Here is a 16,802-nt window from a genome sequence, read left to right as displayed (position 1 = left end):
GGAGTTCGTCCAGTAGGAAAGAACTGCTCAGTGTGCCATTCCAACTCCAGCATCAAAATCTACTGTCCAAACAACATCCAGAAATTTGAGGCAGAGATGAATGGGCTGAAAATTACCAACATATCTAAAGGGTGTAAGTAAGGCATTGCAAAACATTAATCTTTGATGATGTTAAGTGACTGTTGTTTCACCACTGAAATAACATTGTTTAATAGCAAATCTGTTTTCTACTGTAAATTGAGAAAGCATATATATATATATATATATATATATATATATATATATATATATATATATATACATATATATATACATACAGTATATGTGCATTTTTATATATATAAAACATTTTAATTATTTTTTATAAATTTTTTTGTAGGTGAAGAACAGCAAACCACTAACCGTACATTCCATGGACCGACTACTGGTGCAAGTACGCATACACACGCAACAGAGTCAAAAAAACTATGCTCACTATGGCCTTTATTTTTAAATCAATCAGGACATGACCACCTATGTGATGGCATATTTAACTGCCCTTTGATGCTAAAACACCCGTAAGTTATTGATGCATGGACTCCACTAGGCTTTTGAAAGTTGTCTAAAAGCTTAGTCAGGTGCATATGATTCCACTCTTTACAGTGTTAAAGTTACACTGATTTCCATCCTAACTTTTCAGAGTTGATTTTACTTTGACTGGAGTTAAATTGAGTTACAGAGTAAACTTGATTAACAGATACATAACACTAGCAGCATTACTTTTCAAGTGTTATTCTAATTAATATCCAATAGTGTAACATGACAAGCTACTGTATTGTAACTACAGCAGTCTGACAGAAGCAAATCTGCAACTTTGGCCATTGGCCTTTCTGACCAACATTAGCAGGCAAGGTGAGAAAAGTGTCTTGTCCATGGATACTGTTTTAAAAACTATTTTAACTCTTTTTACACCAGCACTGTAAACCTTAGGGGAGCATTTTATACTCCCTGTTCTTGAATTGACTCTTGAAGTTCTGACCCAGCCACTTAGTCATCACAATTTGGCTCCTATCAAATTTGCTTACCTATGAGAAAAAAAATGCTTACTTATTGACTAAAAGAGCAATATTATTCACTTCCCCTGTCAGTAGTCACTATATTATGAATGACTAGCGACACAGCAGATAATTAGTCACTAGATGTTGGGCAGATTGTTATAAAGGGACAGACATGCTCTGGAAGATACTCAAGTATATTGTGACATTTAAATAATGCTAAGGTTGATGCTAGTGCAAAGGACCCAAAGTTTGCTAGGAAAATATCCCCCTCACCATTATGCCACCATTAGCCTGAACAAAATATGAATCTCTGAATTAATGTTGGTTTAAACCAAATTCTGGTCAGACCATCTGGATGACGCAGGTGAGATTTGTTATTTGAGCTGGGCATTCCAAGATAACTACTGACATCAACAAGGCATTTCTGTCCACACAACTGCTGCTCATTGAACATTTTCTCATCTTTGGTCAGTTTTGTATAAACCACAGTGTGTGAAAATCCCAGAAGATCTTTAATACTAAAACCATTTAGGAACATTTAAATCCCCTTTTCCTCCTCATCCAGATTCTCAGTTTGAACTTCAACAAGTTCAAGTTAAAGCAGCACGTCATCTTCATCTTTTCTAGATGTGTAAGCACATTGTTGCTGCCATGCAGCTGGCTTATTTACCATATCTGATAAAAATACAATTTAATGTGTATATCTAATAAAGTGTTCAGTGAGTATTTAAAATAGACTGCATGCTTTAACTTTATCTGGTATCAGTCTGCAGTAATTATAGTTTACAGAGTGCTACAAGTAAGCATCTTATTTGCCTGATTGAAAAACTTGTACTTTTATAAAGAAGATTCACTTTTAAATTGAACATACATATTTTAAATATATAACAAAATTAACGCTAATACCGCTTGATTTCTGTATCCCAATAAAGGCCAGATTTCTGCACACACTGGATTAATCTTTGTTGGTATGTATTACTGTGTATGCATTACATCTACAATGCTATAAAGTGTACTTTCTGAAAATACTTTACTGCTGTTGACTCGGTGTGTGACAAAAAGTCTTTTCAAGTTAATAAACAGCATTAGCTCACCTTCCTTCAGATCCAGTTAAAATGTATTTGTCTATCAAAGGCAACTGGTTTCAGCAGAAGATTCCTCCGCGTGGATTCTATTTAAAAGTTTTTGTTCTGTTCTTAAACATGAACACTCAAGTGTTTTGTGTAATTGTACATGTTGTAGCAGCATGTAAAAAAATGCTGTAATGCACAAACCAGAATAAAGAAGTGGAAATAAATACAGAAGTTTAGAAATATGTTTCTATATTACAGGTCTTCTTTTCATCTTGCTTGGATGATTATATTCAGTGTAAGTATGATTCATCACACAACTTTCAAAACATTTCACTGAAAAACTTAACCATCCTAAATTTAGTTTATGCAGTGACATCTGATGTTTTCCTGTCTTCAGAATTATTTTTTTTATCAATGCCAAGTAATGAATTATGAGTTTTTTAAAAAAAAAATAAAAAAAACACTTATACAGTAAGTGTGCTGGTGCTGTAGACACATACAGACTCAGAAATGTGTTACTGACCACTAGAGGGATGTAGTAATCCATCCGCCAGAAAAGGAGAGCCAAAACATGTTTCATCTAATTTTAGGGCTGATTCAAGCCACACTTATTGTAATGAATGACATGCTTAACTAAATTTGACAGTGAGGAGAAAAGACTAGCCATTTAAATACAAAATATTTCAACCATCAAAATGGATTCTCTATTCAGTCACAATCCTGTCAACTTTGCTTGACAGCAGCTTCTTAACATTTGTAGTATTTTTTTATCATTTGTTATCTATCATTTCCACAGATGCTTGTCGACAGGAGGAGAAAAGAAAGATGTCAACACATTTCAAAAATGTTTAATTGATTATGATTTCAACAAATAACTGTAGGTCTGTTTACTGTTTTAAAACTGTTTTACTTCCAGTTTTAAATTAATCCTAAACAAATTAAATTTGACTTCATTTTAGAAATAAATAACCAGTTAAGTTTTTATTTTATTGCTTATGCATACCTCTGCAGCAACATGTTTCTTCTGACTGAAAATAACATTATTGCTCGGGAGCGAAGCAAGAATCAACTTGAATCTGATAGAGACATACATGTGGAAGGAGCTAAAGATTATGGTAATGGAAAACTCAGAGATTTGTAACTCAGAAAAATAAATACTGAAAATACCAGTGTAAACTGTTTTTCCTTTTCAGAATTAATACTATTTTTTTTTACATTGTTTTATTATTTCTCTATCTATAGCAAAAGTGTTTTAGCTACATCTATAAAACAATACATATTAAGTATCTTAATTGATTAAAAATTATATAAAGTCATGCTTTCAGACTCAGCTGCAGTGGTGACAGTCAGGGGGAGAGGACCTTTCTTTTAACTGGAAAAAATACATAGCAAACATCATGATTGAAATGAAGCCAAAACATGAAAACTACTGAGCATAAAATAATCACAGAAATGTTAATAAAATAGTAACACAGACTCAGAGATCTCTAAATATAAATAGTACCAAAACTACTCATATAAAATGAAAGAACAATTGGAAAAGTTATTAATTGGTTTTAAAAACATTGTTACATTGAAAGAAAAACATTTAGAGGAAATTCTATAATAGGTGCTTGTATCAAGGTTAAGTTCAAAAGTTGCAATTAACTTCCAAAAAACAAAGTTATATTAGGCTCTGGTTGATGGCATAAGGTGGATATAGCCACAACAGATCTAAGAGATTATTTGTCAAGTCAAAAACCAGCAAAAAATGTAAATACCTTTCATGTAGTTTAGTTGATTAGGTCATAACCAGTCATGAATCTGAAACTCAATTGTGAAACTGTAATTTCTAGAGTTTGATCCATATTTGATCACATGAGTATCCAGATCAGAGATCCAAGGTAAATGTGCTGCTGCTGTACACAGCAAAGTTAAGGGGACAGTCACATCGTCATCATCATCTTCATCATCCATCCAAGCTGCAGGTAGGAGTGCCATGTGCTTTTGAATGCAAATGCTTACATACTACACTGATATTATCACCAGGTTATTCAAGCCCTGTACAGATGTTTCAGAAGAAACTACAGATTGCTCACAAACAAAAAATATATATACCTAATGTGACGGATAAATATTTAAGATGTGCAACTTCACTTGACTAACAGTAAAGTAAATCAGAGGCCATAGTATATAATTTTCTGTTACATAAATCATGAGTGTAGTTTTTAATTCATCTAGCCTCTTAATTTTTCCAGCAAAATGTTTTAGAGGAATTAGCCTGTATCCACTTCACTCCTGTTTAATAGGCATAACTTATGGATGGTGACATTTGGTGTATTCTGTTAATAAGTCATTTGCAGATGATCTGAGGATGTGTCAGCTTCTTGACATATCCCATTTCTCACTGGGATACCACTGCCTGAATTAACTTCCAAGAGATAGTAGAAAGGACAGGAGCAAGGGTTAAAACTAAGAAGTGAGATTCAGTCAAAATTGCTATGATGCAAAGTCACAGGCGATATGTATTCAATTGGCTTTCTGCTTTAGACAGCAGTTATAGTTTTTATATGGATGTAAAGAGCTTGTAATTCTCATCCTTAAACTTATGACTAACATTAAGATGAAACCCGTTGTTTTCTCTCTCTCTCTCTGTAAATATATATCTTAATTGCTGTTTGTATATACAGTATATATACATTATATAAGTTATTTTAGTAATTTATTTCAAAACATGACTCATGATATATTAACTATTTATAGGCGATATATTTCTAGTATTTCTGTTTATTTTAATGATTGACTTATTGCTATACAAAGCTAAAATTAAACCTGTCAGAAAATGACACTTGTTTTCAGAATTTTTTTTATTGATTTTATGCAATATTCACATTTTATATATGACCATGTGCAAAAAATAATTGAGTTTCGGTTTTTGATCTAAATTACGGAAACGCAGTAAGAGTTTCAGTGGTTTTTCAATCTATGAAAGCCCCTGTATTTACTCATTACAGGTGAGTAATGTAATGAGTAAATACATTACTCATTATGTACTATTCTTCAAGGGTCCTTTCGAGGCACCCTGCATAATGCCCTATCTCATCTTGGTAGGGGGAGAACTGTTAACGAACCTTCCTTTTCTACTGGTACATTTACAGAATGTCAGCCACAACGAAAACTGTTTTCAGATGTTTGGCTATAAGGCACAACTTTAAGGACTTCATTACATGATACACCATATTTGATGTACACTTATTCTGAATATTGTAGAGAAGCGAGGTTTCACTCAGCGATATGAAAGATAACCCTGTTATCATACAGGCCGAAACCACCGAGTGAAACATTGACAATCCTCAACTTTGATGGCAGTGCCTGGACCGTACCAACTAGTTCCGGGTAGGAGAAACTTGTGAAACTAGATTTTTCTGGCTATATTTTTTTTACTGTGGTGAAATTATGAAGTGAAATGACACAGTTCAAACGACTTTAAAGCTCCCAATCCAGATTTTGGTGATGAGTATACACACATCAGAAAGAAACACAGGGGGGAAAAATGGATACCCCTCTGTGTTTCGCAACATGTCTGAACATTTACCTGTTGACTGTTTTTGTAATGTGAAGCATTCAGGTGCTTCCTCTTCGCCAACAGGGCGTTCAAAATGGAGTGGGCGCTGCCTGGCTGAGATTAAAATACGTGTTTCTGCAGTATTATTTGTTTTTTTAAAAATTACTTTGAATTTGTATTTAGAGTATTTTAACTAAGTCATCGAGGGACGAGAATTAAATATGTTTTGGACGGTCTTCGTCGCCGTTTTAATGGCGACAGGTGAGTTGGCCTGTTGTTCTTTCAGACAGGGTGGGCCCTTCCGTGTAATCCGTTGTGTTTTTCTGCGCCTCTGTACAAAATAACTGTCTGTTGGCCTACAGAGTAACAAATAGTTTTCTGGGTTGTTACGGTTATTTGTTGCAGATTGTAAAATTGTGTATTTAATCCACAAAGTTACTCAACGAGTTCGATTTTAATACTAAAGCCTTTGGTTCCCTTTTCGTTTCTCTGTTGCTCTGCGACGGAACATTGTAATTCTATTTCCAAAGAGAATGCGTCAGATTTTGTGGGTAATTGTTGAAGAAAATATCGTCTAATTTGTGATTTTGACTCTGAAACTTTGCCATGTTAAGCCTGATAAAAATGTAACATTTCCACATAAAATATATTAAAGTTAAATTTTGTAAGCTTTTCCGAGTAGAGTCAGCTATTGCTTGCATTTATTTAGAAGCCGGATTGAATCCTCATTTTAATCTTCTTCGAAGCGATGTTCCTTACAGGCCTGTGAAAACGGGGTCAACACACTGGAGTAGATATTTAAATTGCCCCAACTCATTTATGTGGACAAAGATGCATATACTAAACATCAGAATGGCAAAAGCTTTTATTTTGACTACTCAGGTTCATAATAGGTCAAGGGAATGGGCATCAGTGGGACATGACTAATGTGGGTCTGCCTGAAAGAATGGCGCATGGCTGTGACTCAACTTGCCCACTCTATGAGTGATACTATGAAGAAACGTTGTTTACGCGCCACACCTTGACTATTGCATACTACAGTGATTTCCATGGTCAAGTTTGCAAAAGCAGTGTAAAATTTTGACAGTAGTAGACCTTTTTATTAACTTATAATATTTTCTAAACCTTTCCAGAGTCTACTTTGGCTATTCAGGTTACCTGTCCTAACAAGAGGTACGTTGTCATGCTCTTCCAACCTGTCACACTCAATTGTGACTACTCAACGAGTGCCACTGACCATCCTATTGTCACATGGAAGTACAAATCCTTCTGCCAGGACCCCATCAAAGTGGCACTTGGCTCCAGCAGTGCGAGTACCGCCATCTCTCAGACCAACATTAACCCCAGCAACAACTGTCCTGATGAAGACAGAACAATCCGCATTGTGGCAGTTAAGCAGGGCGATTCCGTCTCACTGGGCAATGAATACGCAGCTCGCAAGATCAACATTATAAACAGTAAGCTAATAAACACTACTGGATAAATCTTTACTAAAGGGTTGAATGCAATATGATAAAAATTTTGTATTTTGACAGATGAACTGGTTGAGAAAGAGAAAACGATCAAGAAAAATATGTTTCCTAAAATTTGGAGCTTCTGTATTAAACATTGATGTCAACAAATCACACTCAAGTTACACACTCAAATCATTTAAATATTTTCTGTTTCAGTTTTTTTTATTGTTATGCAGCAGATTTGCTCTGTCATAGCTTTGTATAATTTAATATCAGACATTTTATGTATCTCTGCCTTTCAAAGTGATGGGTTCAAAAATATGAATACAAGTCTTTCTAAAAAATGCTAACATGATTTCTGTGCATTTTTTCTAAATAAAGTGCAAAAATTATAATTTCAGAGCAAGTAAAACAATTTTGTGAGGTAGAGTTGAGAAACTACAGTACAAAAATACTCATCACATTCCTCTTATTAAGCTAACTAATTTTTTTTAAACAGCTATTGGCTACCTGAAGAAATAGCCCTACTTATTGATTGGACATATCTGTTGTACTTGTGTTAAGGGAAGTTTTGAATTTTTGTATAAATCATTGGTGCTGGGTTGTTGCTCTCAGCACGCTGATGCCCATCGGACGAACCCTTGTGTATTTTTAAAGTGGTTAGCACCGTTACTTTGCAGCAAGAAGCTCTTTGGTTGAAATCCCAGCGTGGTCCATGTTTTATTGTGGACATTGTGCCATGTTGTCTTCATACTGCAGGAAAAGGAAAGTCATACAGTACTAATAAAATCTTGATAAGTCACTGACCAAGGGATGGTTTTACTACAGAAGGAATACAAACTCATTTATTTCCAGACTTTTTATTCCTTTATAAATGCTTCAAATTATTGTGGAAGGTGCCTGTTTCATTATGAATTATTTTTTTGTGCAGCCTGTCAAAGCAAACTTCACGCAATATGGCACAAGTCACTGCAGGATCAAAATGTGCAATTTGGGTAGATTAGCTTTATACTTAAAGTTTTTTTATTTATCTTTTCCCTGAAAATGAACTGACATCACTTGACAAGATAAAGAAAATCTAATTAAATCATAATGTGAATTTGGTTATTTTGGATGTTCCCTAGCTTCAAATGTGAAAGTACTGTCATAAAGATGAAATTGAATTATAATAATGGTAAATAATTTAAATAAATTCTCCCTCACAGAGGCAGAGCTTCAAATCTCTGAGACTCATTGGGGGGAAAGTGGTGTTTACTACTGCACCGTGGTATCGTCCAAGGATATTTCAGGGACTAATGAAGGATTCACTGAATTACTTGTGCTTGGTGAGTTTTGCTATTTTAATTGCTTCATTTTATGTCTACATTTTCTTGATTATTATTTTTTCTTTCTCTCCATCTCTTTTCTCATTTCTGCTCCCATTCACTAAAACTATTACACATTCAGAAATATAACAGTAAAAAATAATAATTACCAAAAGCAGTGTGAGCAACACTTAGTGTGCAAGTTACTCAACTATTTTGGGATTTTGTGGTCAAGAAGATATTTTCCACAAACCTGATGGAGCAGCAGAGTTAGATACCACCCTAAAGTAATTGCAGCTTTATCTGTCTTTCACAGAGAGAAAGACTAATACTACTGACCTCCTGCCTGGCATTGACTTACTGGTTATGGAAGGTAGTACAATACCCTTGTGTGAGAGGAGTAGGGGATATTGGGTGCATTAGGTTTCATTCTATAGATGGGATGACTCTGCCCTCTGACTGCTTTACCGAGGGACTTTTGAGTTTGTGTGCTCTCCTTAAATAAAATGAACAATTCTCAACTCTAAACAGTTTTAATATAAAATTGTGAGAACAATTACCAAGTACTCTGTCACGTTTTGAGAGACGGTGCACTTCTAAAAGTCCTGATGTAGACAAATACACATCACTGAGGAGTTCCTCTCATCTTCTTTTTTATATATCTTTATATTTTCTGAACTGCATTGTTTTATTTATTTTCAGTTGCAATATAAATTTAATCGCTGAACAACAAAAACAACTGTGCATATTTCTTAATTTATGTGCAGGTTTTTTTTTCCATCCTCAGCCCATAACACTCCTCTATCTGTGTTATGGGCTGCCTGAACAGACATGCAGAGTAATCTGGATTTACCAGTTTGACATGTCCTTAAACATGTTCACATTAACATGTTAGGGCTCATATGTTGTTTTTTTTTTTGTTTTTTTAAGCACAAAATTGGCTTTTCACAACAAAGACTTTCTTCTTTGCTGTTCTGCATAGATAATTAATACAAAGTCTTTGGGAATAAAAATGTCTTCTTTTTTTGAAACTTTTTTATCTGATTCATTTTCTCCTTCTTTGTTTGTAGTACACATTTGTATCTACAAACAAATGTGTTTGGCTACCTATAAATACCTTTTGGGTTCATGGGTAGTGTAGTGTGCTTTTTTTCTGGAGTAGAGACAGACTGTAAAACCTTCAACATTATGATATCATATGTATCTCTTTGATGCACACAGACTGGCTACTGGTTCTTCTGGTAGTTTTGGGCTTCTTTTTGCTCCTTATTCTCATCGGGATCTGCTGGTGCCAGTGTTGCCCTCACACCTGCTGCTGCCTCATCAGCTGCCCCTGCTGCCCAGAACGCTGCTGCTGTCCGCGAGCATGTAAGTATCAAGTAGAAAAAAAAAAGAAGATTTCATCTAGTTAATATGTGGTTCTAGTGAGACCTAAATAATGAATTATCAGACATGTTTTTAGTTGATTATTTTATTGGCTTTTTGCTAATTCTTGATCTCTTAAGCATACTTGCAGTCCCTGCAAGTGGAAATTAGCAATTTTTGCTATGACCTGGTGCCATACATCTCTCCTTTTGAAAAGTTAATGAAATGTTGAACACTGTTTCTGTAAATAAACCGTAAACAGTATTTGTTTGTACCTTTTGGTTAAAGGGAATGTGTATATGTGTTTTTAAAGCAATACAAGTTAGCATTCAAGAGGCTTTTAGGTAACACTTATGTCATTTGATAATAATTGCACACCCTGAGTCTGATTGTATAGTAAAACTTCCACGGCTAAACACAATTTGGCAAATTATATTTTTAATTTATTTAGAAGTCCATCAGATGTGCACTTATAAGTTTTCTTGTCAAATATTCTTTTCTGGTTTTCTTTTAGGTATTATCAATGTCCAATTTTGAATGATTTAGATATTTTTGTCACCAGAATATATTCTGCCAAAGAGAGAATGTATTGCAAGTGTTTGGCTTCTTAATTTTCTTAATTAAAAGTCCTCCAAACTACATGCTGATAATCTATTTAAAGGTCATAAATGGTGGAAGTTCTTAGTACTGCTGCATTGTTTTTTGTTTGCTTCCCTTCTAGTTGGATTTTATGTTTTCTGTCCTTGAACAATCTTCAACTATGAAATTACTTTGTTTCCAAATGTTATCTGCTCTCTTTCATTATGTTGCAGTGTATGAGGCAGGAAAAGCAGCAAAGAAAGGTGTGCTCAGTCAGTATCCTCCCACCATGTATTCTGCCATGTATGCTCAGCCTGTGTACGGCGGCTCACAAGGTAACCAGTCCATCATGCCCCTGCTGCCCATTCACAACGGAGTTGGACAACCTCAAAGCAATTACGGCCACGATTATGATGGTGCCAGCTCAGGTAACTTTACAACAAATAGTGTGACTTAGTGGATGTTTTAAATATCATAATGACATGAACCCAAGCAAATTTTAAGTAAGTTTTTCATCTTTTTTTGCAGTGGGTCAGGGGTCTCATGTGCCTTTGCTGCAGGACAGTGGAGGTGGAGGAGATCACAGTGAGTTAAGGGAAAATAACCTTCGGTGTGTCATGGTGTTTATGTGGGGTGGAGGTTGTTCTTGCCCAGCTCTCTGAATTGTTTGGGTTATTTTGTAAGAGGAGTTTCCTTATTACAGCATTATGGAAATTCCATCTTGATGTTTCCAGTGGCTTTGCTTAGTTGTGATACGACTAAAGTTGGATTTAAGAATGGAAACCGGGTAGAATTTCCTCCACCAAATTCCAAAATAATGTGTTTAGATAACTATAAATTATTTAAAAAATAATTCTCAAGAAAAGCCATTTGATTTACATAAAAACATGTTTTGTTACTTGAATAATTTCTGCCCCCTGGTGTCACACTTTAGTTTAACATACTAAAGTGTGTATTCCCAACAGTTCTTCAAGGTATTTAGCAACAAAAACCAGCAAATCATGTAGGGCAAAGAAAAGGAATTATAAAAACAACTGGCAAACATCAATGGAGGAGCCAGATGCATTCACAAAGATTACATTTCATTTTGTGATTTTTTATATTTTTTATTTTTTGCAGCCTGTTACATAATTTTTGATTTAATGTTACAGCATAGCTAATTTCCTTATCTATATATTTCTATTCTTGCTGATCTTTTTCTGTATAGCACCTGTTTACATAACACTATTGGCGATGGAGGTTAAATCCAAAGGTCTACATTTTTAAAATTGTAAATCAAACATTTCAGCACTGATCAGAAATGACAAAGTGAGGAAAAACTGCTTAAGAAACAGAGCCACGTTATGCTGGAAACGCTCACATCCAGGCCTGTATAAGAATGCGTTTTTGACACAAAGTATGTGTCCTTACTGTATTACTTATTGTACTGGTATACATAAATTAGAATGAAAAAGTGAAAAAGTCATAATTATTTATGTGCAGTATGATGGACTTTTTTCTGAAAGACTAATCTGAATCAATATTATATTTTTTTCAGGATTAAGAGAAGTTTCAAAAGTAGCTCTAGTTCTTTAGTGATAAATATGCTCCTTTTTTTCTCCACAGCTCGCAGTGGTTATCGCATTCAGGTGGACCCAGATGGAAATGCAACCCGGGCAATTTACTACATGGAGAAGGAGCTGGCCTCATTAGACCCCTCCAGACCTGCAAACTACAGCCGTTGTGAGTGACTTCCTGTGGTTTTGTCATACTGGTGTACCACAACTTACTCTTGCTACATATAAATCAGGTTTCTGTCAAAGAGTCACTTAATCATTGCTGGTGGGTTCAACATATTTCTGAAGTAGTTCATTGCAATTGTTCAGTGTCTGAAAGAGTTATGACCCAAAATATTCAATCTTACTATTTATTATTTTCCCCTGATATGAGAGCATTGAAAAGCTGCATCTATGAGAACATTTTACCTGTCAGTAAAATGAAATGTAGTTTTTGCCACCAATTCTTAAAAATAATCTTCTAAATAAACTTTGACATTCAATGAACTGCCATGGATTACTGTATATTAATAAGCTTTTTAAACTATTAAATATATAGTCTCATATAGAATCTTGTGAATTTAATGTACACATCAAGTTTTAAAAAGAAATACAATAAATAAAGTAATTTAAATGTAAGTAATGTGAAAGAAACTAAATACATTAGATTTTTTTTTTTTTTTACCTGACTGTAGATCTGTTTGAGCTGGCATTGCTCTCACAGAATAATTAGACCACAGATTCTCATTATGTGCAGGCTGCTGTGGTTTTACACTCTCCACCCTCTCTGTTTTATGTTTTCTGAGAAATCAAGTTACAGTTACATGTGTTGATTTTACCTTCTGGTTTCAGATTAGTTTTTAGCAACTTCATGACTTCAAAATCTTGAGTTTTTTGTAGTTTTCCTCAAAACTAAAGTACAATAGTCATAACATTTGAACCCTTTTTTGTTGTTGTTGTTTAAAGTGGTTTAAGTTACTATGGAAATTCTTTATCATTAAAAAATAACATCATGACGTATTTTTCTCAAACACATGAAAGTTTATGTGGAAATTATTGCCTTTGTAAATTTAAGGAAAGCTTCAGATGTAATCTACAATTCCTGTACAATACTTTCTGTTTGGTACTTTACTTTTACCTAAACTTCACATCAATATTTCTCTGTATTTTATTATCATTATTACTTTTTCTAGTGGAAAACATGAGCACAGTCAGCTCCCTGCATGACAGCGTGGAACCTCGAGGACGCGGTGGTCGCCCACCGATGCCCACACTTTACGACCGAGACGAAGCCATGAGCACCATCAGCAGCGTTTCCCAGCAAGGGCAACGTCGTGATGACTACCCACGCCACGGTGGAGGTCACATGAGTAATCAAGCACGTGCTCGCTCTATGGATAACCTTGATGACATTGGACGGCGATACAGAAATGATCACCCACCTCACAGGGGCCCCGATGCGCCCAGAGGCAGGAGAGGGTAAGTCTTACCTTTCAGCACAAATCCAGTATTTCACTATTCTGTCTCCCAACGATGCAACCGCACAACATTAAAAACAACTTTTTGGAAAATTTTTTTGCAGGCACCATAAATAAATATCTGCAGTTTAACCTTTATTACTACATTCTTGTGTTTTAAGTGTTTTAGCAGCACTTGAGCTGTTACATGAGTTGTAATTTTCCAGTAGCTTCTTCCACTCCCTCTCAGTTAATATCTTTCTTTTCAGGTTAACTGAACAAACTATGTTTGGTAAAGTTATTTCAGATATATTTTCTGAGTGAGATGCCATTTTTAGGGCAACAGTTGAATAGCCACAATGTAAGAGTTTTTCTTTTATTTACTAGCTGTTTTGTGGTGTCAGACATTAGACTCACAACATGACACTGAAGAGCAACTGTCACAAAGTTATTAGATTCTACATTTGCTGGTGCACTAGCTTTGACTGAAAACAAGAAGCCACGTATTTTACTTCAGCAACGCCTCATCAGTCAGATTTAAGTCAACTCATATAAAAATTCTTGTTGCTTTTAAATATGCCTCAAAAATCTTAGAAGTAACCAGTCTCCCCTTCTCAAGTTTACCAACTGTTTTTAGAAAAACATTTGCTCTCAGATATGCCAAGTTTTTGCTTAAAATCTACAGTTTTAAAATAAATTTCTGTTTGTCAACATTTGGTCAAACCATAGCTTTTTATACAACAAATGACTTCAATGAATTTCAAATACACAGTTGGCCACATATCAACAGATCAAATATATACATACAGCCCACCAACAGGGACATGAAGGGGACAAGGTCTAGCCCCTGGAATAGTTTCAGATCATTTTCGTGGGCGGAGATGGAAAGGTTTAACTTCATAGCATCACCCACTAAAAAGAGTGCAACATCACCAACTGTCTTTAAGACATATTTTTGAAAACAGCCAGGAAGTCAGTAGTACTACTGCTAAAGTTTACTTACAAGAAGAAGAAAAAAGTCTTACTAATCATGTGGAAGTTGTAGTACTGAGTAGTTCTACATTCTAGTCTTATAATGTTCAAAGTTTGCTCTAGGTCAAAAGATTCGACATGTAGATCAGAACTGCAATAAGAGTGTTCTTGCTGTCTTATCAGCTCTGATGATGAGTGGAGCAGCAGCGCTCGCAGCGGCTACGACGACCGGAGACGTCGTGACTACTCCCCTGATGATCGCAGAGAAAGAGACAGAGGGCCACCGGGAGCCCTCTCCGGGCGCCGTACCCATAGTCGCGACGACCTCATGGAGATGGAGAGGGACCGTAGGTATGGCGGCGGTGGCAGGGAAGATTATGATGACAGCTTGCTACGAGAGGCCATGGAGAGGAAACGGCTGGGGGAGCAACAGAGGGCGCGCAGCCAGGATCGACTGGACAGCGAGAGTGACCGGTCAGAATGGGGAAGGGGTCAAAGTGGGCCACCACCACTTCCGCTGAACCCGCCGTCTGGAATTCCTGGTCGCCGGGACGATTACCCGCCACCTCAACTTCCTCCGTACAGTGACAATGAGAGCGTCTCATCTTCAAAGAAAACTAACCTCCGCAAGGTAGGTTACGCCTTATAGATGCTTTTAGAAACTTGCAAGTAAAGGTTCTGACTCAAAGAAAACAAATGGAGACTGATGTTGGTGTAAGTAATATATTGCAGCTAATGGAAGATTCTGATGACACATGAAATGTCAACTTAAAATCATTTAATCTGTTAAAGTGTTTTACAGCAACTCCTCAGTCACAGTGTGGGGTGTCACTCACTCGTGACAATAAGGCTAGAAAGACATATTTTTAACCCTCTTCCCTATAATTCATGAAGAAAAGTAGGAAGGAACTAAAATTTTGTATTGGCAGGTCCAAGCTTTTCAAAAAAAAAAAAAAAAAAAGAAATTGGTCCCATCTCTACTGAAGTCTTATCCCAGTGTGAGGCATATTTTGTTGAAAATTGGAAATGACAATGTCGGAGCATATGATCTTTAGCAGAGTTCCACAGAAGCAGACAATTAACATCCCTTAAATAAATAATGCAGAATTACCAGTTTAACTGTAGATAACTCAATGCTGAAGAAAGTTTAATATAGTACACATTTAAGTTGTAGAATTAGACCTACTGCTCTCCTACTTATTGAGTGACTAACACTACATAGAACAAGAAGAGAAAATATAGATTATGACTTTACAGAAAATTCATGTGAAGCATGTTTTTTGTAGATTTTTGTAAAATTGACATATCTGTGCTTGCTTTGCAGAATGGAGCGGTGAGTCGTGAGAGCCTGGTTGTGTGAACCAATCTTCAATGCAGCTTTGACCGATTAATAAAGATGCGGTTGGTTTCTACCATTGTAAATATTACTCCCACTGCTAATCTGATGTCCTGATTTTATTTGTATGGTTGTTAATTCAGTTATGTTATATATTTTTGGAGGTACAACTCTGTGCCGCCTAATGTATAAAAATTGTGGCTGCCACAAGTGCCTTAATGTGTACAGAGTTACAGCTGTAGATCCTAAATCATTTTAACTATCCCGTTCTGTTAGTGGATTTACATCTTGACAAGTTCAAGTAAATATGCTTCAGTTGGGTTTTAATACTTTGATCCTTTCGATTAGTGGCTAGTTTTAGTTAACTTGCAGGTGTTCATGTAGATTTAGAGTTTATGCTGTTATGCCTTTTGCTTTTGTACTTGTGTTTTTTTATGGATTTATGTACGTTTAAATGAATTTGTTTTTCTTATTGATTAGTGATTAGGCTTGTCACTGTTTTTACTGACTTGATGAACAACCTACTCTTTCATTCATTTTTAAAGATGTGCTGTTTTAATTCATATTGTGATGTACAGTTGACCAGTTTTATGCTTTGAACATTCAAATATGTGATACAATGTAATTTTACAATAAAAACTATTTTTTTGCTAATCTGTGCAGTGAATTTAAACAGTTTCACCACTAGATGTCATTATCTTGTTTATTTTACAAGGGTGACGGTTCTGTTTTACACAAGCTTTTTCTTTTTCAAAAGCACTAGAATGGTAAGTAAATATTCTATTTTGCATAATTTTACATATTTTTTTCCTATATTTTTTACATATTATGCTACTAGAAAGCATTTTGATTGCTATTGAGTTGATGTATATTATTCCCTGCAATCTGTTCATATATGTCATTGGTATTGAATAGTGGGATTATTATACTTTGACATAATGAAAAAAAATTAATACTTGACCAGGGTTTTAAAAATAATTAATATTGGATCAATAATGTTTAAATATGAAATTAGTTAAATTTTTTGCATTATTCTTACTCTTTATCTTATGTACATCACACAGCATCAATACAACCTATGGTAAATGGACTGAACTTATATAGCGCTTTTCCAGTCATTTTGACCACTCAAGCTTTACACTAGAG

General features: G+C 35.3%; 1 protein-coding gene across 2 annotated transcripts; it reads left to right on the top strand.

Moving 5' to 3' along the window:
- Positions 1 to 5,702: 5,702 nt before the first annotated feature.
- Positions 5,703 to 16,310, top strand: lsr (lipolysis stimulated lipoprotein receptor). Of its 2 annotated transcripts, XM_032557678.1 has the most exons (11): positions 5,703 to 5,915; positions 6,788 to 7,111; positions 8,314 to 8,433; positions 8,729 to 8,785; positions 9,634 to 9,780; positions 10,590 to 10,784; positions 10,885 to 10,941; positions 11,962 to 12,078; positions 13,085 to 13,370; positions 14,504 to 14,951; positions 15,645 to 16,310. In XM_032557678.1, exons 1-11 carry the CDS (start codon positions 5,876 to 5,878, stop codon positions 15,678 to 15,680), a joined length of 1,827 nt encoding a protein of 608 aa, XP_032413569.1. In that variant the 5' UTR covers positions 5,703 to 5,875; the 3' UTR covers positions 15,681 to 16,310. The 2 variants fall into 2 exon arrangements, with proteins under 2 accessions (XP_032413569.1, XP_032413570.1); XM_032557679.1 differs by lacking the exon at positions 8,729 to 8,785 and having other exon boundaries at positions 5,704 to 5,915.
- The last annotated feature ends 492 nt before the right edge of the window (positions 16,311 to 16,802 follow it).

Source organism: Xiphophorus hellerii, chromosome 3 (assembly GCF_003331165.1).
Source record: "Xiphophorus hellerii strain 12219 chromosome 3, Xiphophorus_hellerii-4.1, whole genome shotgun sequence".
Taxonomy (NCBI): domain Eukaryota; kingdom Metazoa; phylum Chordata; class Actinopteri; order Cyprinodontiformes; family Poeciliidae; genus Xiphophorus; species Xiphophorus hellerii.
Note: the sequence above shows the minus strand (reverse complement) of the source record. Positions and strands in the feature narration are given on the sequence as shown.

What these genes read in the sequence shown, in the direction of transcription:
- lsr (XM_032557678.1), top strand. Translation starts at nt 5,876, where the DNA reads ATGTTTTGGACGGTCTTCGTCGCCGTTTTAATGGCGACAG. An exon ending in CGCCGTTTTAATGGCGACAG is followed by an intron (nt 5,916 to 6,787) that starts GTGAGTTGGCCT and finishes AAACCTTTCCAG; the next exon opens with AGTCTACTTTGGCTATTCAG. An exon ending in CACTGAATTACTTGTGCTTG is followed by an intron (nt 8,434 to 8,728) that starts GTGAGTTTTGCT and finishes TGTCTTTCACAG; the next exon opens with AGAGAAAGACTAATACTACT.